This window comes from Podarcis gaigeae (genome assembly GCF_964106915.1).
Source record: "Podarcis gaigeae genome assembly, chromosome: 17".
NCBI classification, from domain to species: domain Eukaryota; kingdom Metazoa; phylum Chordata; class Lepidosauria; order Squamata; family Lacertidae; genus Podarcis; species Podarcis gaigeae.
Window position 1 is genome coordinate 28920226 of NC_139694.1, and position 24096 is coordinate 28944321.

Sequence of the window (24096 nt, forward strand, 5' to 3'; positions counted from 1 at the left end):
GGAAAATATGAACAAATTCCTATGCCCCACAAATAACCCAGGAGATGCATTTTAAATAAAAGCACACATTCTACTCACGTAAAAACATGCTGATTCTCGGACCGTCCGCGGGCTGGATTGAGAAGGCGATTGGGCTGGATCCGGCCCCCGGGCCTTAGTTTGCCTGCCCATGCCCTCAACTCTTGTGCGAGTAAAAAGAAGAAGTCCTTATTGTAAATATGCAGGGGTGGCATTCCGACGAATGAGTTCTTGTAACTACATTGGTCTCTTCATATTCCCCCCCCCCCATTTATATTTGCTGTTATAGCAAATTTATTGGTTGGAACTCGATAGTCTGTGAATGATGGGAACAAACAGAAAATAAACAGGACTGTGCAAGGGGGTGTTGAGATTGCATTCATACTGTGGGCTTTTGCAGCCACTAAATATGCCTCCTGGTGTCTTGTCTAGCGGTTAACATACTCTTTCTATAATACAGTGGTCCCTTGGTTCTCAAACAACTTGAAACCCAAACACTGCAAACTTGGAAGTAAGTGTTCCAGTTTGCGAACTTTTTTTGGAAGCCGAGTGTTACGCTTCCATTTTGAGTGACACACTTCCGTTTTGAGTGCTATGCTGAGGTCTGTCTGTTTCTGCTATTTATTTTGCGTTTTTGTTTTTGCGGCTTTTTTGCTTTAGTGACTGTGTGGAACCCAGTTCAGCCACTGATGGATTGATTGTGTGACTGCAGTACATCGTTTATTGCTTTCGTTTTATGGATCAATGGTCTCGTTGTATAGTAAAATTTATGTTAAATTGCTGTTTTGGGGGTTGTTTTTAAAAGTCTGGAGTGGATTAATCCGTTTTGCATGACTTTCTATGGGAACCCCTCCCTCTCAGCCTTGCCTACCTCTCAAGGTTGTTGTGAGGATATAGTGGGGAGAACAACAATATACTCTACCTTGGAGGAAAGGTGCAATAGAAACGCCATAGGAAATAAACTTCGTGTGGAAATGGCCTCAGTCCTAAATGGTGCCATTGTCAAAGCAACCATAAATTAAGTTTCTAATACACCAGAGATGTTGCTTCCGGTGCAAAACTCTGGCTAAATCTCAAAGAACATGCTGCACCCATTGCAGGGGTGTGAAGATAACTATTTATTTCTTCTTTCGCACTGGCTAGATAGCAGTTTCTGTTTAAATTTAGCCTTTCTGATAGCAGTTCTGCATTTTCAGGCAGTGCTAGGAAGCTCCACTACATTGGAATGGCAGTCCCTTGTAAGCCACCTTTCCCTGGAAAAAAACCCACTAGATGCAGTTTTGTGCGTTTAAAACACTTCCTTTTGTGATGGCGGTTTGGGGGGGGGACTGATGAGCCCCCGGGGACTCTGCAGGTATGGTTTGTTTTGCACAGTCTGGCTTTGGAGGTATTTGCATGTCTCGCCCTGCAAGCAGTGGGGGTCCCCAGGTAGATCCAGCCCAGTGACTCTCGTTCCAATTGCTGCCTGGCTTAATCAGAGGAAGGACGAGGCGATTAAAACACAAGAATGTAATGTTTGCACAAATATAAAAAAACGCACTGGAGTAATGAAATATTGCTGAGTATTTAGCGCTGGACTATAAAAGGATGGAATTGGAAGAACGAGGTCTTAGGCTGTGTTTGTTTTTTTAATAATTTGATTTTAAATAATATAAACAAATTAGAAGCAACTATTCCAAGTCCAAATACCGAGATTACTCTGAATCTCCAGACTCCCCCCCCCCAACCCATCCATGGGTCCCATTGATAATATTTACAACTGCATAAATATCTTTATCCAAATATTTATCCTTCTAAATTATCCATACTTTCTGTTACTTTACAAGTGTGATGGTTAAAATCTTGCCAATGTTTTAACTTGCTTGCAACGGTCTCGTAAGTGAATCACAAACTTTCCCCATTCTTTTTTAAAAGTTCTGGTCTTCTTGATTCCTGAGATTCCCAGATACTTTTGCCGTTTCGGCGTAGTCCATCAACTTGGTTTGCCATTTGTTTCTAGCAAACCCAGCCAGATGGGTGGGGTATAAAATACTAAATTGTTATTATTAGCCAGGGTTGTTTCTTCCTTCCATCTCTGGCGTCTTTGACTGTGTTTCTAAGGCGCCTGTGTTTTTGTTTTCTGGTAGGATGAAATGGATGATGTAGCAGCAGACGACGGGCGCCTGTTTGAACCCTTTTCATACTAGGTGTGTTTGTTCCAATTCAGGGATGCTTCACACACCGTGGAACACCGTGCAATGGCCAGCGCCACTTGCCAACTGTTGTCCTTCTGTTTTCTGGTCATTTAGTCCAGCCCCTTGCGATGCAGGAATCTCAGCCATGACAGATGACCACCCAACCTCTGCTTAAATATATCCGAGGAAGGAGAGTCCCATCACCTCCTGAGGGAGACAGTTCTGCTGTCAGAAAGTTCTTCCTGACGTTGGGTCGGAATCTCCTCTCTTGGAACTTGAAGCCATTGGTGCACCCAAAGTGCAAAAGCAAAGCCTTGCACGCGCTTCAAACGCCATAGGTTCTTGGTTCCGGTGTCAAACAAGGTGGCTTCTCGCAAGAACCCAGTGTTGCCCTCTCTTCTCCCCAGGGTGCTTTCCGCAGTTGCTGAATTTCTGTCTTGGGAGACCCACCCCTCTGTTCGGGGATCTGTGGGGTTTGGGGCCCCAAAGGGGTCTGAATAGCTGTCAACCGTCTCTTATTTGACGGGAAACTCCCTTATCCCAGCGCCGTGTCCCACTGCTGTCCCTTACTGATGATGTCCCTTAAACTTCCTGGGTTTCAAAGGAAGCAGCTCCTCTCCCTCCCTGCCGGCCAGGGAGGCTCCTCAACTGTGTTGCTTGGCTGCGTTGCTCACCCCATAAGGAGTCTAAGAACGACTCGGGGTGGAGCTTGCATGCCTTGTGCCAATCAAATCTGCCGCGTTGCCTGGGGACTCGCCTTTGCTCAGCGCTTCCCAACAGAGAGGTGACGGCGTTTTTCTTGCTGCATCCCTTTTGCCGGGTTGCTGCACTGTGGGAACCACCGCTTGAGGCTTCGTTTGGCTGCTGGCTGGGCTTTCTGCCTTTGGCTCGGAGGGGCTCAGACGTTGAACATACCTGCACTTGGAAAATCCCTTATTTTCAAATCTGTAAGTCGACAGCTATGGGTCTGGCGGATAATGTGAACTGAGGCAGCAGAAGCCAAGATAGGCAGAAGTTGGGTAGGGAGAGCTTGGTCTGGCAAGGTGCCCTCCGAGGGGAGGCTTTACCAACACCTGGTGGAGCTAGGTTGGTTCTTGAGCTCATTTGAGTCGATGCTGAGCCAGGTGACTGGTGCGGCCGTGTCGCAGCCAAGATGGTGGCATTGATCGGTCCAACTCTGGCAGCAAACTTTGCGGTGGATGCACGGTCCAGGTGGGAAGATACAGGGATGGCAGTGGGAAGTCCTAGTAACACTCCTCTTTCTCTTGCCCAACATCACCCTACAACTCTCTTAGGACGATGCCCCTGTCCGCCCGCTGTAGGTGGCTGTCTTGGAGAGGAGTGGAATGTTAGGGGTCTCCGTTGAGTGGCACATGCCACTCAAGACGCAGCATGCTTGGAAGAATGCAGTGGTACCTCTAGTTATGGATTTAATTCATTTCGGGGTGCTGTGTGCACCCCCAAAAATCCTTAACTAGAGGCGCCGCTTCTGTGCATGCATGCGGCTCAATAGAGCGCTTCTGCACATGCATGAGCGGCGAAACCTGGAAGTACAGTGGTACCTCAGGTTACATACGCTTCAGGTTACAGACTCCACTAACCCAGAAATAGTGCTTCAGGTTAAGAACTTTGCTTCAGGATGAGAACAGAAATCGTGCTCCGGCGGCACAGCAGCAGCAGGAGGCCCTATTAGCTAAAGTGGTGCTTCAGGTTAAGTACGGTTTCAGGGTAAGAACGGACCTCCGGAACGAATTAAGTACTTAACCTGAGGTACCACTGTATACACTTCCGGGTTTGCCGCAGCCGTAACCCAAAGATTCTGCAACCTGGAGGTTACGCAACACGAGGTACCACTGTACAGCTGTACTCAGCATGGCAACATCCTGGTTGAGGGGAGAAAGATACCCACTTTCTAGGAAACTCTGCTCTGAGTCTTGTTCTTGTCATGCAGCCTATAGGACTGCAGTGTTTGGCATGTCTGGTTGTGCAACGGGTGCCGGCTGAAATTGTGATGTGTAACGTGGCATAAAGCGCAGGCCTCCATAGGTCCTTATTTTGTCTGTCCTCCCCCCACCCCTCCAAGGTCTTCACACATGGGCCTGTGTGACTCGATATCTCTCTAGACTCAGGGTCCTGGATTCCGTAGCAGGAATTTTCCATTTATTCCTCTGTGGCTTCATTGCAGCCATCCAAATTTGCTCAGTCCTCTGTCATCACTATTTGACATTTATTGCAGTGTTGGGGAGGGGCGGTTTTTGAGTTGTTCTTGTTTTTTATTATGTACAATGGTGCCTCGCAAGACGACATTAATTCGTTCTGCAAGTTTTTTCGTCTTGCAAGTTTTTCGTCTTGCGAAGCACGGTTTCCCATAGGAATGCATTGAAAATCAATCAATGCGTTCCTATGGAAACCGCCTTCAGACCAGGTCCGGGGACAGTCTGTCCCCCAACCTCTTCTGAAGGCTGGGGGGGGGGGACAAGGGCTTTTCTTCCCACCCCCAGCATTTTAAAAAACCCCGGGACAGCAGAGGACTTCTCCGCTGTCCCGGGGTTTTTTAAAATGCTGGTGGGCGGCAGCGAAGGCTTCGCTGCCGCCCGCCAGCATTTTAAGATCGCCCTGGGACAGCGGAGACTTCTCCGCTGTCCCGGGGCGATTTTAAAGCCCCCGGGAAGGCAGGCGGGGGGGGGGAGCAAAGACTTTCACCCTGGACCTCTTCTGAAGGCCGGCGGGGGGCGAACGTCTTTGCTCCCCCCCGCCTGCCTTCAAAAGCTGTCCGGGATCGCGGGAAGCGCTTCCCTGCTATCCCGGACCGCTTTTAAAATGCTGGGGTGGGGAGCAAAGCCTTTCGGTAGTGGCACCCGCCCTGTGGAACGCCCTCCCATCAGATGTCAAAGCGATAAATAACTACCTGACATTCAGAAGACATCTTAAGGCAGCCCTGTTCAGGGAAGTTTTTAATCTGTAATATTTTAGTGTATTTCTGGTTTTTATGGAAGCCGCCCAGAGTGGCTGGGGAAACCCAGTCAGATGGGCGGGGTACAAATAATAAATTATTATTATTATTATTATTATTATTATTATTATTATTATTATTATTTCGGCCCCCGCCGGCCTTCCTGGACCTCTTCTGAAGGCCGGGGGGGGGGGAAGGCTTTGCTCCCCACCGCCAGCATTTAAAAGAGGTCCCTGGAGATTTCCCTATGGGCTTTCTTCTTGCGAAGCAAGCCCATAGGGAAATTCGTCTTGCAAAGCAACTCACAAATGGAAAACCCTTTCGTCTTGCGGGTTTTCCGTCTTGTGAGGCATTCGTCTGGCGGGGCACCACTGTACTGTATTCTGTGCTTTTATATTGCGATTTTACGTTGCAAGAGGCCCTGAGACCTGTGGCATATCGGGCGGTATACAATTCTAATAAATAATAATAATAATAATAATAATACATTTTAATATAATGGGTTGTATCTTGCAGTAGGCCCACTGCAATCCATGTGGGCAGAAAAGAAGGAGACATGCTTTGGTGCTTCTGTGAGCAAGTGTTGGCTTGATGAATTTAGGAGACGTCTCCTTCATTGGTAGCAATATAAACAGATCAGATTCTTAACCCTTGTCAAAATCGGTATCTGTATTCCAAATGCAAGCAAAGCATTCTTGTAGCAGAGAACTCTTGCCTTGGAGATACTTCCATGGCCCTAATAAACGGTTGATGACCAGAAGTCCGAGAACCTGTGCCTTTTTGTTCCCATCGAAATGAATGGACATTTGCTGCGGCCCATTCATTTTCGCTAGTTTACTCTGAGTAGCGCTTGGTTGGCTCAAGCGCAGCATCCTCAGAGTTTAGATTAGTTATTCTGCACCGTCGGAATGAGTTTTCAAAGCCAGGGTTAAGGATCTGTGCTGTCCTTCACAGATAGTGTCCGGTTCCTTTCTCTGGAATGCGCATTTGTCTTTTATCATTTATATCAATTTATATACTCTATCCTTAAACTGTCCTTCTGTGCAAAACTCCCAATTTAAAAGAAAACGTGCGATTTTTATCTTAACAAGTCCGGTTTGTTTTAAAGTTTCTGGCTGGAAACCCTATTATTATTATTATTATATTTTCACGGCCCTTTAGGAAGCGAGGCAATAACTGCAATTATTTCCATATGCTCTGTTCTAATTTATGCTTTGCATCGTTACTTGGCTGTAGACAACTGACCTTCACATTGTGTTTCTCTCCCTGCAGCCGGACCGTGGACTGAAAGCGAGGCAGAGAGCAGATGGCTACTCCGACAGATCCTGGCGCCATGCCTCATCCCGGACCTTCCCCGGGGCCAGGGCTCTCTCCCGGACCCATACTGGGTCCCAGCCCAGGACCAGGTCCCTCGCCCAGTTCGGTGCACAGCATGATGGGACCGAGTCCTGGACCTCCAAGCGTTCCGCATCCCATGCCCGCTATGGGACCGAACGATTACCCGCCAGAAGGAATGCACCCCATGCACAAAGTAAGCATTTTCAGTTTTTCCCCATGTTGTGCACGTCTTTTTTTCCCTTCAAAATTTTTTATTAGTTTTCACAATATTATAAACAAACACATAAGACAAACAAACATAAATCATAGCCTTATTGAAAATTACACTTACTAACTTTGTTAGGTGACTTCCTCGCTTCCCCTTGGTTGAATTTCATTGCATGTCCTTTTAACGGTTTTCCAAATCCCAATTCTGATAAAATTTAACTTAGACATTAACATCCTTAAATCTTCACCTTATGGAAGTAAACATATTAATTCATCACTTAACATAAATAAAATCCTAAGCCAATTAAATATCTGCAAGCTGTTTTCAGTTAATTTGACTTAACAAATTTAGCTAGATAATCATTAAATTTAATCCACTCTTCCTGATACTCCTCCTCCTTCTGGTCGCGGACTCTTCCGGTTAGGTCGGCTAGCTCCAAAAAGTCCATCATCTTCATCTGCCATTATCGTTGGTGATTCTTGGGTTTTCCAGTTTTTAGCTAACAAAATACGGGCAGTAGTTGTTGTGCACGTCTGACATCAGTAGGGTCACTTGCACGGCAAACATTGGTGGCTGAAATCCCCTCTTTCGCACAGCTATTAAAAGTGCCAAAGCCCCAAGAGACCAGGACCTGATGGTCTATCAGCAAAATATTATAAGACGTTCTAAGACTGGCTCATCCAACCTCTAGCAGAAGTATCTAACTCGATTTTGCGAGGGGGCAAAGCACTTGAAACCTGGAAGCAAGCTTATATTACTCTGATTCCTAAATAGGGTCAAGATAGATCCAATGTTAAAAACTACAGACCAATCTTTCTACTCAGTGTGGATTACAAAATTTTTGCAAATACACTGGCCAACAGGCTAAAGAAGGTTTTATCTGAGTATATTCATAAAGACCAGGCAGGATTTCTGCCTGGAAGACATATGAAAGACAACATTAGAAATGTTGTGGATATTTTGGAAAAGTTAGAAGCAAGAAAGAGCTGTAAAGCAATATTAATGTTTATTGATGCAGAGAAAGCCTTTGACAATGTATCTTGGAGTTTTATGTTACATAAAATAGATAACTTTATTAAAAGTGCCAAAGCCCTGCGCTCCGTTTGCATTTAGCTGCAGACTGGACAAGGCTAAAAAGCAGTGGCTGTGTCTTTGTGTTCCAGAATAATCATAAGCTTTATATTATCTAAGTAAAAGCAGAGACATCACCTTGCCAACAAAGGTCCGTATAGTTAAAGCCATGGTTTTCCCAGTAGTGATGTATGGAAGTGAGACCTGGACCATAAAGAAGGCTGATCGCTGAAGAATTGATGCTTTTGAATTGTGGTGCTGGAGGAGACTCTTGAGAGTCCCAAGGACTGCAAGAAGATCAAACCTATCCATTCTTAAGGAAATCAGCCCTGAGTGCTCACTGGAAGGACAGATCCTGAAGCTGAGGCTCCAATACTTTGGCCACCTCATGAGAAGAGAAGACTCCCTGGAAAAGACCCTGATGTTGGGAAAGACGGAGGGCACAAGAAGAAGGGGACGACAGAGGACGAGATGGTTGGACAGTGTTCTCAAAGCTACAAACATGAGTCTGACCAAACTGCGGGAGGCAGTGGAAGACAGGCGTGCCTGGCGTGCTCTGGTCCATGGGGTCACGAAGAGTCGGACACGACTGAACAACAAAAGGGCAGATGGTGATCCTGTGATACGGAAATGCATTTGACTCCTGCAACTGAGCAGCGCTTCTGTAGCGCATGAACTCAATGCTGCAGTTATGGCAAACAGTTTTGACTTGGGTTTCTGCTATCCTATATCCATTTACTTACCAGGGCGTTTAGTAGTATTGAAGACAACGGGACTTACCTCTGAGTAGCCATGTCGAAGGTGGCGCTGCCAGTTTCCTTTTGAAGAAGGATGGCAGTTTGGAAACCAAAGCAGTATATTTTGGATGCTGTCCTGAAGCTTGAACACCACCTATTGGGAATGGCGTTTTTATTGAAATCACTGGATCTGGGTAGTAAATACAGGATCCAGGCATTAGAAATCACGCTGTGTCCTTACTCAGGCTTGTATATGGCTACTCAATCTTGGTGCAACTCTTGTAAGGCCACATCCGTACAGGAAAAGAGGGAAGCTTACAAGTGGAATAGTTTCAACGTTTTCCCAAATGGAAACGCATCACAAATGGTGGGTGCTGTTATGGGTGGGATAGTATAACTTTTGAGGTTCTTAATTTTTGTAGACTCAGCTGGCAATGTTGTGCTAGCACCTTACATCCTGATCCTGAGTGAGTTATGTGGAAGCAACTTCTCCTGAAATTGCTGGAGCTTACTTCTGTGTAAGGGATGCGGGTGGCGCTGTGGATTAAACCACAGAGCCTAGGACTTGCCGATCAGAAGGTTGGCGGTTCGAATCCCCGTGACGGGGTGAGCTCCCGTTGCTTGGTCCCTGCTCCTGCCAACCTAGCAGTTCAAAAGCACGTCAAAGTGCAAGTAGATAAATAGGTACCACTCTGGCGGGAAGGTAAACGGTATTTCCATGCGCTTCTCTGGTTTGCCAGAAGCGGCTTAGTCATGCTGGCCACATGACACAGAAGCTGTATGCCAGCTCCCTTGGCCAATAAAGCGAGATGAGTGCCGCAACCCCAGAGTTGGCCACAACTGGACCTAATGTTCAGGGGTCCCTTTACCTTTACTTCTGTGTAAACACGCCTGTGCAGAGCTCCTGGGCAGCTTTACTCTCATGCAGATAAGAGTTTATTTGCCTTCGGGCTCATGAATGCTGGGAGGTTAGTGGTTTTTTCTTTCTTTATGACCACGATCCAAAAGTAAAGGATTTATACTTTAGAAGTGGCTCGTTGCAAGTTTTGTTTCTGAACTAACCTCCTTTTGGTATAGGGGTTGTTGTTATTTGGAGTGCGTGTGATATAAACTGTGTTTAATGGGACTTGTATATTTTCAAGTTCCTACTCTGATTTGTATCCCTCCGTTTCTTGTGAATTTGGCACAGCCCCAGGAACAAAAATTTCCCCAAGAATAATTGGGCTGCAGTATCACCTCCTGAAGGGGAAAGATCGCATTTCACCAAAAGCCACGTAGAGATCAGTTAACTTGCAGTTTCAGGTTGGGGTTTTGAGAACTTTAAAGCCCTACACGGCTCAGGACCTCAATACCTCAAGGATCACCTCTCCCCATGTGAACTGACCCAGACCCTCCATTTGTCTATGTCCCCCACTCCCAGAGAGGTGCGGAGGGTGGCAACAAGAGAGCGGGACCTTTTCTGTGGTGGCTCCCCAGTTTTGAAACACTCTCCCCAGAGAGGCTTGCCTGGTACCATCATTACATGCTTTCAGGTGCCAGGCAAAAACATTTCCGTTTACCTTTCATCCATTAACTAATCTGTAAAAGTGAGAGGGAAACGACTATTATTATTAATGATTTGCTTTCTGTCAGTATGCTTTTGGCTATGTTTTTATCGTTGATGTTCTGTATTGTGTTTTTAATGTAGTACACCGCCCTGGGAGCTTTTGATAAAGGGTGGTATGTAAATTGATTGAAATAATGCGAATACTAATATAATAATGATGACACCTGGTTGGTTGGCGACAAATCTGCCTTAAGGTGTGCCCTGGGAGCATCTTGCCCAGCCTTCCTCTTCCTCCCTCACCTGCTTCCTGCTTTCTCATTCTTAACGGATCTGCCAACTGCCATGGAACATTCTGGACCCATAAATGCCATAGGGAGGAAACTCCCTTCTTGGACTTCAGCCCACCTGCTCTGAAGCATCTTCTGCCCACGGCAAAAAGGCCATTTTCGGTGCGTCTCCAACTGCTTTTCCACGGTCCCATAACTTTGAAACACCTTGATCCGCCTTGGCAAACATCTCCATCGTAAGAAAGACTGCTTGTGCCAAGGGCATCGTTTTCAGGATAGCTCTGGTCCTTTTTCAACACTAACAAACTGCCCTTCCCAAAACTGAGAATTTCTAGCGCTGTAGTTTTAATTATGTGCTATTAGGGATAGCAGCGGCTGTTGTTGTTTTATCGGGAGCGCTGTGCCTTCTTCGAGAGAAAGGAAGAAATGGAGTTCCTCCTCTCCAGCAGATTAGTTGGAAAATGCTGTTGGGTATAAAGGGAAACTTCTGGCCGTGCAAAAACCTGTTGCGTTGTCTTGCAGTTCTTCCCACCTCCCCAAATCTGGAATCATTTATTCTTTCCATTTGTAGCAGACTTCTGATTTTCCTCCCAGCTTCTCTCGCTTTCTCTCCATCGCTCTCAACACTTGGAGGCCTGGACATGGCCTTGGCTGGGCGGAGAGCAAGAGATGGGAGTGCGGCAGCTGTGTGTGTTGTGTGTGTGTGTGCAAGGGGACGGGGAGTGTGTGTGTGCACACATGCGCAAGTCTGTGCGCTGCCCCTTTTTCTCCGGAAAGCAGCTGCTGACTGCTCCTTTCCCTTTAAATAACGGCTCCCTAGTGCTCTGCATTTGCAGCTGGCAAGGGAAGTAAATCTTCTATTTCCTCCTGCGCTGATGTTTCTGCTTTTTTTTTTTTTAATAAAAAAAACCTCCAGGCTTGCAATTTTCAGGTTTCCTTTGCATGGACTTTGCTCTGTTTTCCCTGCTCCCCTCCCTCCCTTCCGTGTGGATCTCATCTTGTCCCCGCATGGCAATCTCTCACTTCCCCTGGATGAATCCAGTTGCCTTCCATGAGTTTCATTCTCATTGCTCAGATACCTCCTCCCTCTCCCTCTCTTCCTCCCTTGGCTGACTCTGAGTCTCTTTCTTGCTTCACAAATTCAGTTTTTTGCTGGTCTTGGGCGCTGCAAGGGCTCCGTGAGGTTTTTCTGCTTCTCCTTCATCCTGCCCCATACGAAGGGCTGGTTCCTACCATTGAATATTCACATTCAAATGGTCTTGGGGATGTTCTGGGGTGGCAGTTGCTGCTCAGAGTGCCCCAGACAACACATCTCCTCATCTTCTGAGCTCCTTGCGTCTGTTTCCGGGTTATGGAGAGCAGAGGGCCTTCTTGGTGGTGGCACCCGCCCTGTGGAACGCCCTCCCACCAGATGTCAAGGAAATAAACAACTACCAGACTTTTAGAAGACATCTGAAGGCAGCCCTGTTTAGGGACGTTTTTAATGTTTGATGTTTTATTGTGCTTTTAATTCTGTTGGGAGCCGCCCAGAGCAGCTGGGGAAACCCAGTCGGATGGGTGGGGTATAATAATAATAATAATAATAATAATAATAATAATAATAATGGGAGTGGTCTTTGTGGTCCCTGCCATTTGCTTGGCTGCTGCCAAAGAGCAGGAGATTATCGCAGCAGCACTTTTGGCCCAACGCACCACAACAGGGCTCTCAAGAAGTCTTGGGGTTCAACAAATGGCTTTTGAAGCTGCTCTAAGTTAGGTTTGGAATGAAAAAAGTCAAACACGCTTGAATCGTAAAGGGACAGTTTCAGAAAAGATGGGTGCTGTATTGCGTACAACTCTCACCGTGTTCATTTGATGCCATCAGAGCTCCTTGAGTCTTCAGTTTTCTTGGTCTTTTTAGTGTTGTGTTTTAGATGTTGACCTATTTCAAACAGTGAAAAAACATGAACAGTAAAGTTGTTGAGCTTTGGGGGCAAAATCGCTTTAAAAATGCCACTTTGGAGCTATTTTTATGGGAAAACTGCCCTGCTGACATGGGCTGCTCTTTAAAAATGCCGCTTTCCAGCTATTTTTATGTGAAAACTGCACTGCTGCCCACTTCTGTTCCCGGTATGTCTGGGAAAATCCAGACATATGGCAAACCCAGTTGACCGGATTTTAATGCTACAGTGGTGCCTCGCAAGACGAAAAGAATCCGTTCCGCGAGTCTCTTCGTCTTGCGGTTTTTTCGTCTTGCGAAGCAAGCCCATTAGCGGATTAGCGCTATTAGCGGCTTAGCGGATCAGCTGATAAGCGGCTTAGAAAAAGGGGGGGAAGGAAAAAAACCCCGCAGGAACTCGCAAGACATTTTCGTCTTGCGAAGCAAGCCCATAGGAAATTCGTTTTGCGAAGCACCTCCAAAACGGAAAACTCTTTCATCTGGCGAGTTTTCCGTCTTGCGAGGCATTCGTCTTGCGGGGCACCACTGTATTTTGTGTGTGTACGTCTAGAGACCCATTTTTCTGAAATGATGGAGCACTCCAGAAACGTATGCATGTTTTTCATCTGTTTACAGCCCATTGATGGTTTGCATGAGAAAGGAATGGTGGAAGACCTGCACAACAACGCCATGAAGACAGCAAGCATGAGGCCCCCTCACCCCGGCATGGGGCCGCCCCAGAGCCCAAGGGATCAGCACAGCCAAGGTGGGTTTTCCAGGGGGCTGGCGATATATTTGAGGTCGCTCTTAAGATCTGTGAAGCTGCTCGCTAATTTGGACGGTGCCTTGTGCCCTTGGTTGTCAGATTCTTGCTGGTTATTTTGGTGGTGCTTGTCTTTCTGCCTTTATTTATAAAAGGCTTTTGAAGCTGTAATAAAGAGCTGAATAAACTTTCCCCCGGAGAGGCACTCCTTCCTAAAAGTTTAGGCTCAAAAAGAATTGCAAGGAAAGCAAGTTTAAGGGTACGTTCGTAACTTCAATTATGTAAACTTTGGAACATGGAAGTGTATTTCTGGGTTTTTGCCAAGTGCGCAGAAGTGCTCTACCACGCCGCGTGTGTGCGCAGAACAGGCACCTCGGATTGCGGATCTGGTCGGAGCTCCGGAACGGATCCTGTCCACAACCAGAGGTACCACTGTATTTTTTGCTTTCATTGGGTGTGTTTTCGTGTTTTGGAGGATCTGTATTTATTAGAAAATCAAGAAATAATTCACACGGTGGAACAAAACCACATGAGCACTGTTTGTGGAATGGAAACTTAATGCAGCAAGATGAACCGTCCTGTCCATCTGTTTTCCCAAGGATATCCCTATCTCTAAATATGAAATTGCCCTTGTCACCCAGTCCAACTCTGGCTCTGCCATCCTCTGGTAGCAGAAGCTTCTCTCCAACTTTCTCACTAACCGGCCAAGTCTCTCCCTCTTTGCCTTTGGTAAAGGGTAAAGGGACCCCTGACCATTAGGTCCAGTCGTGACCGACTCTGGGGTTGCGGCACTCATCTCGCTTTATTGGCCGAGGGAGCCGGCGTACAGCTTCCGGGTCATGTGACCAACATGACTAAGCCGCTTCTGGCGAACCAGAGCAGCGCATGGAAACGCAGTTTACCTTCCTGCCAGAGTGGTACCTATTTATCTACTTGCACTTTGACGTGCTTTCGAACTGCTAGGTTGGCAGAAGCAGGGGCCGAGCAACGGGAGCTCACTCGGTTGCGGGGATTCGAACCGCCAACCTTCTGATCGGCAAGTCCTAGGCTCTGTGGTTTAACCCACAGTGCCACCTGCGTCCCATCTTTGCCTTTGGAGCCTGTCCTAATTGCCACAAGAGGGCCTGGTAGCACTTTTCCTTGTGATTATTCTGGATTCACGACGCCTCCTTTAGTTGCGGCCTCAGCTGTGCCAACCAAAACATAGTCAACTAATTTCCCCCCATGCCTGTCCTGCCATGGTGAGCCCTGACAGGGGCTCCTATACCTTCCGCCTTTGTTTTGTGTTTGGATAAGATCCAAGAAGGGCAAACGTCCGGGCTAGAGAACGAAGGTAGAGCCCCATGTTTGCATGCAGAGAAAGCAGACAGAAAGCATGGCTTGCCTGCAGAAGGTCGCAGGTTCAAATCCCAGCATATCTGGCTAGGGTTGGGAAAGACTGTGTCTCAAATCCTGGCCAGCTGCTGCCAGCCAGTGCAGACAATACTCAGCTGTAGGTGGGCCTGTGATCTGGACTGGAAAAGGCAGCTTTCTATATAATATCAGACTGGTGACCTATCCAGACCAAAGCTTTGGCTGCCAGCATTTCTAGCCCTCCGGCAATGGCTTACTAGGAAGGAACTCTCAGTTACGTCGATTAAATTCTTGCTTAGCTCATAGAATCAGAGGCTTGTAGAGCTGGAAAGGGACCACAGTGATCATCTAGTCCAGCCCCACCGCGATGCAGGGATTTTGGGTTGGATGAGTCTGTAGCATTGGAGTTTGTTTGCATTTATTCAGAGTTCATTGGAAAGGAACTATTATTATTATTAGAATTTATATACTGCCCTATACCCGGGGGTCTCAGGGCGCTTCACAGAATAAAATCAAGATATAAAACCGCAATATACCTAATAAAAATAACAACGCCATAACCCCCTCCAAAAGAGCCACATTTTAAAAGGGCATTGGATGTCAATCAGCCCAAGGCCTGGTTAAAAAGGAACGTTGTTGCCTGGTGCCTAAAGGTGTATAATGAAGGTGCCAGGCGAACTTCCCTGGGGAGAGCATCCCACAGATGGGGAGCCACTGCAGAGAAGGCCCCGTTCCCGTGTTGTCACCCTCTGGACCAATTGAGGAGGGGACATACAAAGAAGAGCATCAGATGATGATCTCAGGGTCTGGGTAGGTTCATATAGAAAGAGGCAGTCTTGAGGTATTGCGGTCCTGAGCCGTTTAAGGCTTTGGAGGTCAAAACCAGGACTTTGAATTGGGCCCGAAAACTAATCGGGAGCCGGTGCAGTCGGACCGGTGTAATAAGCTCAGACCGTCTTGCAACCTGGCCACTGAATTCTGCACCAGCTGAAGTTTCTGAACCGTCTTCAGAGGCAGCCCTACGTCTAACACATTGCAGCAATCTAACCTTGAGGTCACCAGAGTGAAGGCAACAGAACTATATCGGTGGGTGCTTGCTTTGTGATGTTCTTGCTGAGGAAGCAGAGGTGTGGTGGGGAGGGAAGCCACGGAGAGCCTGCTGCAGTTTTAATTTGCGTCCCTTCAGAAAGCAATATTCGGGGCAGGCAGATGGTTGCCTGACCAAATAAAAGGGTAAAGGGACCCCTGACCATTAGGTCCAGTCGTGACCGACTCTGGGGTTGCACACTCATCTCGCTCTATATAGGCCAAGGGATTGCACACTCATCTCGCTCTATATAGGCGTTTGTCCGCAGACAGCTTCCGGGTCATGTGGCCAGCATGACTAAGCCACTTCTGGCAAACCAGAGCAGCGCAGGAAACGCCGTTTACCTTCCCGCCGGAGCGGTACCTATTTATCTACTTGCACTTTGATGTGCTTTCGAACTGCTAGGTTGGCAGGAACAGGGACCAAGCAATGGGAGCTCACCCCGTTGTGGGGATTCGAACCGCCGACCTTCTGATCAGCAAGTCCTAGGCTCTGTGGTTTAACCCATAGCGCCACCCGCGTCCTGCCGGACCAAATACATGATGTGAAAATGGTGCAACCTGCCTAGGGTTTAGCATTGTGCACACCTTGAGTGCGGGATATATCCTCCCCTTCGCGATTTGCATCTCCCTTTCCTTTGCCACCCCCACCGCCTTCCTTCCTGGGGGCTTCTCCTTGCATTCCCTTGGCTGACACATCCAGCCGCTTTTTTTCCGCTGCTTACGGAGGGCAGGCCAGGCCTCTGAAAGGTCAAACGTTCTCATCGCGGCATATGCTGCGCAGCTAAGCTCTGAGAACAGAAGGTAAGCATAAAATACGGTTAATCTCTGGCAGTTTCTGAAAACAAATGAGCAGCGGCAGAAGCACATTGTTTGGGGGTCCCTTCCCAGAGGAATTCACGGTTGAAACCGAGCGCTTGGGATGGTTTCGGTATTTAGATAAGGCTTGCAAACACTCTGCAATTTAAACAGTTGCCTGGCATTCCAGAAGCTCAGCTGAACAGAAAGGGAGTTACTTATTTATTTCGGAACGCTATTATGCCGCCAAACTCTGCAGGCTGCTTCCCCGTGTCCCCTTTTGAAAACACGAACGTTGCAATCAAAGGGATATTTATATATCGTCCTCCTATTGATGCTGGGCTGCCTGCTTTTCGTTCTGTTCCTATTTTAAAGGAAAATGCGGCTGGCTTTAGAAGGAGTTGCATTCATTTGAGCGCCAGGCCCAGCACCCAGCCGCCTGAGCAAACAACGCGTATTCGCGCTTCGAGACGGTTACAGCGTAAAACCTCGTTTTGTCCTGACATATCGTTGCATGCTTACGTTGCAAAAGCTTTCCCCCAGGTTGTGTCCTGGGCGGGGGCTCCTGTTACTTAGGGCCTGGAATAGTATTGTGAAAGCGGAGAACAGTTTGGAGCAATAGATACATAGATAGCAAAGCTAGCCCAGTAAATTTGGGGACATCTAAACATCCCCTTATGAGACGTGGGTGGCGCTGTTGGTTAAACCACAGAGCCTAGGACTTGCCGATCAGAAGGTTGGCGGTTCGAATCCCCGCGACAGGGTGAGCTCCTGTTGCTCGGTCCCTGCTCCTGCCAACCTAGCAGTTCGAAAGCATGTCAAGGTGAAAGTAGATAAATAGGTACCACTCCGGCGGATAGGTAAACGGCGTTTCCGTGCACTGCTCTGGTTCGCCAGAAGTGGCTTAGTCATGCTGGCCACATGACCCGGAAGCTATACACCGGCTCCCTTGGCCAATAAAGTGAGATGAGCACTGCAACCCCAGAGTCAGCCACGACTGGACCTAATGGTCAGCGGTCCCTTTACCTTTAAACATCCACTTACATTTGGGGCAGGGGCTAAATGTGGCCGTCCAATCTTTTTTGTCTGGCCCCCAAGACACTCCCCAAACCGCACCTCTGCCAGACCCTATACTGCACTATGTTTGAGTGTTTTTGCCTGTCTCTTTTGATTCTGATGGTGCACCTTGTTTCTCTGGACTGAGCATGGGACATGCGTTTGAGCATGTCTAGACAACAGCCCCGTTCTGGAAGTCTGTTCCAAAACCAAAACGTTCCAAAACCAAGGCACACCTTCCCATAGGAAGTCATGCAGAATGGATTAATCCATTCCAGACTTCTGAAAACAACCCCAAAACAGCAATTCAACATGAATTTTACTCTCTAACGGGACCATTGATCCATAAAATGAAAGCAATAATCAAGGTACTGTTCTATAAAATAAATAAGACAGTATTGTAGATGACGAGAATTAAAATTAATTTATTTCCTTACTTACTCTGATGATAGTCATTGTTTGGATGGGGGGCTTTTATCCATTTCTGCAGTCACAGTCAGTCAGCTGAACTGGGTTCCTCACAGTCACAAAAACAAATGGACCAAAAAAGCCTCAAAAAAAAAAAAAAATCAAAATAAAAAAAGATAGCAAAACCAAAAGCGCCAAATACAGTGGTCCTCGAACTTAATCCGTTCCGGAAGTCCATTTGACTTCTGAAATGCTCGAAAACCAAGGTGCAGCTTCTGATTGGTGCAGGCGCCCTGGAAACAATTGCTGACAGCCACATCGGACGTTCGGCTTCCGAAAAACGTTTGAAAACCGAAACACTTACTTCTGGGGTTTTGGCCTTTGGGAACCAAGGCATTTGAGAACCAAGGTACCACTGTACTTTAAGAATACGGAAGCAAGCAGAGGAGACTCCAAGACTCCTGGGGTTTAAAACCTAGGACCTTTAGGTTGATGAGACTAAAATGCTCTGCATATTACATCTTAATTGTTTTGTTTTATGTTGGTATCTGTGACTTGAATCTGTTGGAAACCAAGAACCTTCTTTGTACTGTGTGCATGCCCTGTGAACCCACAGAGCTGTGGGAAAGTGGAAACTCTGTCCTAATTGGTTTGCACACCATAATCATAAGTTTGCTCAACGACGCACATGCAGCTGATTTAGGTAGTATATCATAAATGTCTTACAGGCTCTTAAAATGGGAATACCCAATTGGTTTTTATTTTATATGCTTTTTGGGAAAGCTGACTTGGCAAAATACATTCATTGAAAGGTGGGCTATGAATCCTATAAATAGATGAAATATTGAAGTTTAAAAAAATGCATAAGATCATGTTTACAAACAAAATAAACCCAGAGGCTCTCCTTCTTGGGATACAGGGTTCTGATATCGCAAAAAGTATAAGGGAATTATTCCTATATGCGACAGCAGTTGCGAGAATTTTAATAGCATCAAATTGGAAAGGAGAAAAAATACCCTCAAAATTGGAGTGGCAACAAAAACTATTGGTGTACGCAGAACTGGCTAAGCTATCGGGAAGAATAAGAGACCACGCAGATCAAGTATTTTCAATAAACGGGGTTTATTTAAAAGTTACATGAAAGACTGCAACACTATAAAATCTGTGGCAGTCTTTGAATAGCTTCGGTTATACACCGAACAGGTTTAAGAAAGTACAATATCTTGGCTAAGCAATTATTTTAAACAGACACAAACAGTGAGCTAGATAAATACACATTTAAAGCTAGATGGAGTTGGCGGGAAGTCCGTGGAACTAGAAGAAGACTGTGATAAAGTGTAATGGATCTTGACAATTCTTTGGTGTTTATCTGTTATGGATAATTTTGATTTTGTGGTTTTTAAAAAGTTTAATAAAGTTTTTTTTTTAAGAATCCTATAAATAAATAAATCCAGCTCGTTTACCAAAATGCTAGAGGGAAATACTGTGGCTATGAGTGGCAAGTTACTCTTTGGCTTATTGTCTCTCCCCCCCCTCCCCCCGGTGCTCCTTGTTTCCTAATTAAGCTGAGCCACTCCACTGCAAGGAAAGCCTCTTACATTTTTCAGGAAATGACGGCGCTAATTTCTCTTTCGCTTCTTCCAGGCTACATGTCTCCCCACCCGTCGCCCTTGGGACCGGCCCCCGAGCATGTCTCCAGCCCCATGTCCGGAGGGGGTCCCACCCCGCCCCAAATGCCGCCAAGCCAGCCGGGACCCACGATGCCGGGAGACCCACAAGCTATGAGCCAGCCCAGCCGGGGACCTTCGCCCTTCAGCCCGGTTCAGCTGCACCAACTCCGGGCGCAGATTCTGGCCTACAAGATGCTGGCTAGGGGTCAGCCGCTGCCCGAAAACCTCCAGCTTGCCGTCCAGGGGAAGAGGACTCTGCCCGGGATTCAGCAGCAACAGACTCTTTACAAGCCAACGGGTAAAACTGCCGGGCTCGATCAGCTTCCTCTACAGTCACCCTTGTGCAAATCACCGTATTTTTCACTCTATAAGATGCACTATTCCCCTCCTAAAAAGTAAGGGGAAATGTGTGTGCGTCTTATGGAGCGAATGCCGGCTGCGCAGCTATCCCAGAAGCCAGAACAGGAAGAGGGATTGCTGCTTTCACTGCGCAGCGATTCCTCTTGCTGCTCTGGCTTCTGAGATTCAGAATATTTTTTCTCTCTTGTTTTCCTCCTCCAAAAACTAGGTGCATCTTATGGTCTGGTGCGTCTTACAGAGCGAAAAATATTCCAATTGAAACCAACAATGAATTTAGCACAGTAGTTTATTGCACAAAACTCACATATACACGTACAAAACTCACACGTACGTTAGTAACGGATATTACCTCTGCTATTTTTAAGCAGCGTTTGAACACGGTTTGGCATGAAGTCTACTAGTTTCGAACAGTCCCTGTTGATTTTCAGATCCCTGTACCACACTTGAATCTGCGTCTGATTGAGCTTCTCCATAGTCTTACAGTCTACAGCACGGCGGCGACTTTTGCATATAGCCTACAAATTCTCCATGGGATTGACATCTGGGGAATTCCCTGGCCAATCAAGGATCTGTATTTGCTGCTCTGTCCTGAATTTCTTCCCCGCTTTCGATGTGTGACAGGGGCTAGGTCCTGCTTCAGTATCTCAGGACCGTCAGGATACCTCTTTTCCAAATCTGGAATAACTCCCTTTCATAGAACCTAAAATATTGAGTACAGTGGTACCTCAGGTTAAGCACTTAATTCGTTCCGGAGGTCCGTTCTTAACCTGAAACTGTTCTGAACCTGAACCTCTTGGCCATTATGTGGCTATTTCAGACCTGCATTTTATAGTGTGCCAGAGGCCTCTGTTTTCTTTCCCTCCAGCTTAGCCATCAGGCTGACCCCACAAAATCTAACTGTGTGAGCATTGCATACATGCTCTCTACAATGGGGTTTGAGCTCTGTGTGTGCCTGTCGGGGTTTGTGACGGAATTCACTGCAACTCCTGACGGTGGTGCAAAAGCTACTGGAACCTGCTTTGGTGTGGCCCATTCTAATGGAAGGAAATCAAGAATTTCTCTTTTTGCAGTTTTTGCAGCACATGCCAATGCCCCCCTCCCAGCTGGACCAGGAGCTGCCTCAGGAATGCCAGCGCACACGGCTGCCATGGCCCCCAAAACCTGGCCAGAAGGTAAAAAAGAAAGAAAGATGTCGGCAGCTCTTTTATATCTAGAACATTGACATAACAGAGAAGAGAGACTTGAGAAAAAGAATAATGTTGGGTTAGTCAGTCCTTTTCTTAAAAACACACACAACTCCTTTGCTATACCATGGTCCCTTGGTTCTCAAACTTAATCTGTTCCGGAAGTCCGTTCCAAAACCAAGGCACGCTTTCCCGTAGAAAGTCATGCAAAACGGACCGATCCATTCCAGACTTCTAAAACAACCCCTAAAACAGCAATTTAACATGAATTTTACTAACGAGCCCATGGATCCATTAAATGAAAGCAATAATCAATGTACTGCAATCAACCAATAAACCAGTAGCTGAACTGGGTTCCACACAACCACGAAAACAAAACACAAAAAAAGAGCCTCAAAAACAAAAGCTCAAAATAAATAGCAGAAACAGACAGACCTCAGCGTAACACTCAAAATGGAAGTGTGTCACTCAAAACAGAGCACGTTTGGCTTCCGAAAAAGTTTGCAAACTGGAACACTTACTTCCTGGTTTGCAGTGTTTGAGTTCCAAGTTGTTTGAGTACCAAGGCATTTGAGAACCAAGGTACCAATGTATAGCAAAGTATATATTATTGGACTGTAGTGGTTTTTATTGACGTTGGACTATTGGGATAATTCCATTAAGTCGTTTTAAAAGCGCGATGTTTTCCTTGGTGAACGATAGAAATGAGAATGAAAGTTTGGTAATGTGAGGTAACTGATAAACGTGAGAAATTGCGGCGAGTTTCATTTTGACATTTCCTGGGAAAGGCAATCTTTTATTGATAAAAGGATGGGAACAGGGATGGAATTTCATGGGGAGTTGAAGCATAAAATTAGCTTTTCAGGCATATTAGTAAATAGCAGCATCTTCTGGTCTTTACCCTTGACCTTATATGTTGAGAATTACTGGTAGATGCCAACATTTTCATTTATCATAACAGACACAGCTGTACTACCTCAAATGCAGCCAAGTTCCCTGCTTTATTGATGCATTCAGTTTTTTTGCTTGATGCATTCAGTTTTTTTGCTTGATGCATTCAGTTTTTTTTGTTTAGACATAGCTTTGGTTTCTCTCATCTCTGCATACAGGGCTGTGTGCATATTGCAGCACTGGTGTCCATGCTCCTAATAGGAATTAACTTGTAGGATATCACAGGACCACAAAAGCAAACCTGTCCCAGTGGGCACATAACATGGACTTTTATAATTAATGAATGCAAAATAAAGTCCACAAACCATTTTAGAACTTTCAAACTCTAGAGATTAATCCTGATTTTTTAAAAAAGCCAAATATGTCTTGGGGCTGGTTTAGAGATTATCACCAAACCATGATCTGGTATGAAGCTTCCTTCTCACATACTTTGATTTCCTGAGTTGGGGAGACCACAGTGTGCTGTTGCATCTGAATGGGAAAATTGGGCTTTGCGCTCGTTCTCCAAACCAAAACCGGAAGTAACGCTTTAAAGCGGGTTACCAGTTCTGGTCTGCAATCATAGTTAGTCAGTTTGGATGCGATGGGGCTGCCCAGGGAGAGAAGAGAGTGTGCCAGCCCGAGTCGGCGCTGGCCTGTTACATGTGAACCATCCCTTGGGGTTATGAAAAGAGGATTACGTATCATCTGCTCACATGACTGGGCAAAATTTGCTTTATAATGGAATATTTCATGAGTCAGGAATTGGATTGTGGTGCACCTAGATTCAGCCGATTGTTAATATCTAATGTTTCTTCCCTTAATGGTCCTGATTTATGGGCTACTCCTAAAATGAGGCTGTATTTTAATTAACTGTTTGTTTGTTGTTGTTTTTCTATTACGTTTTATTGTAATTTATATTTGGTGTTAGTCGTCCTGAGCCAGGCCCTGGCCGGGGAGGGTGGAATATAAATACTTTTTTATTATTAACCGTAATAATGTTTCTGTTGGTATACATGGAAGCGAGTGTGGAGAAGTGTCATTGTTTGGCATACAGTCGTACCTTGAAAGTTGAATGGAATCCACTCCGGAAGTCCATTCGACTTCCAAAACGTTCAGAAACCAAAGCGCAGCTTCCGATTGGCTGCAGGAAGGTCCTGCAGCCAATCGGAAGCCCCGTCGGACATTCAGTTTCCAAAAGAAAGTTCAAAAACCGGAACAATCACTTCCGGGTTTCGATCATTCGGGAGCTAAGGCGTTCAAGATCCTATTGTGTTGACCTTATCCAAAAGGATAGATAACTTTTTGTTTAGCTCCTTTTGGTCCAGGTTTATGAATATTGGTGCCACCTTATTTTTCAGGACAAGGGCCAGAGATGAATGTTCCCAGCACCCCTCAGAAGCTCCCTGTCCCGTCCCCCAGCGGAAGACCTTCTCCGGCACCCGCCCCTGCCCAGCCGGCGGCTGTCATGCCAGGCCCTTCAGTTCCTCCGCCCGCGGCCGGCCAGCCTTCGCCCATCGTCCAGCTGCAGCAGAAACAGAACCGCATCAGCCCCATCCAAAAGCCCCAGGGGCTGGACCCTGTGGAAATCCTCCAAGAGCGGGAATATAGGTAAGAACCAGCCGGAGAGGCAGAAGGTGTTTCAGTACGATTTGTGATTTATTTTTTAAAAAGAAATACTTAGCAGTTGCTGTATGACAGGATTGTCTTTGTCCATGGAGTTTTCTTGGCAGGGATACTGGAGTGGCTTGCCGGTTCCTGCTCCAGGTGGATCATGTTTGGTCAAAACTCTCCACTATGACCTGTCCATCTTGGGTGGCCCTGCACAGCATAGCTCACAGCTTCCCTGAGCTATTCAAGCCCCTTCGCCACGGCAAGGCAGTGATCTATGAAGGATCATAAAAAGCAGAGACATCACCTTGCCAACAAAGGTCCGTATAGTTATAGCTATGGTTTTCCCAGTAGTGATGTATGGAAGTGAGACCTGGACCATAAAGAAGGCTGATCGGCGAAGAATTGATGCTTTTGAATTCTGGTGCTGGAGGAGACTCTTGAGAGTCCCATGGACTGCAAGAAGATCAAACCTCTCCATTCTGAAGGAAATCAACCCTGAGTGTTCACTGGAAGGACAGATCCTGAAGCTGAGACTCCAATACTTTGGCCACCTCATGAGAAGAGAAGACTCCCTGGAAAAGACCCTGATGTTGGGAAAGATGGAGGGCACAAGGAGAAGGGGAC

The 24096-nt window shown here is 46.4% G+C and overlaps 1 protein-coding gene across 17 annotated transcripts in view; it reads left to right on the top strand.

The window, feature by feature from the left end:
* The window catches only part of SMARCA2 (SWI/SNF related BAF chromatin remodeling complex subunit ATPase 2), a 127601-nt gene that overhangs the window by 5258 nt on the left and 98247 nt on the right, over positions 1-24096 (top strand). For 7 of the 17 annotated variants that reach the window (XM_083718288.1, XM_083718299.1, XM_083718302.1 and 4 more), the window contains exons 2-6: positions 6418-6676; positions 12887-13016; positions 19359-19682; positions 20815-20916; positions 23220-23469. In XM_083718288.1, the coding sequence (XP_083574414.1) occupies positions 6452-6676; positions 12887-13016; positions 19359-19682; positions 20815-20916; positions 23220-23469 (1031 nt within the window). In that variant the 5' untranslated portion in view covers positions 6418-6451. Of the gene's footprint in view, positions 1-6417; positions 6677-10392; positions 10569-12886; positions 13017-19358; positions 19683-20814; positions 20917-23219; positions 23470-24096 lie in introns of those variants that run through there. The other 10 variants (XM_083718289.1, XM_083718290.1, XM_083718291.1 and 7 more) reach the window with 4 other exon arrangements.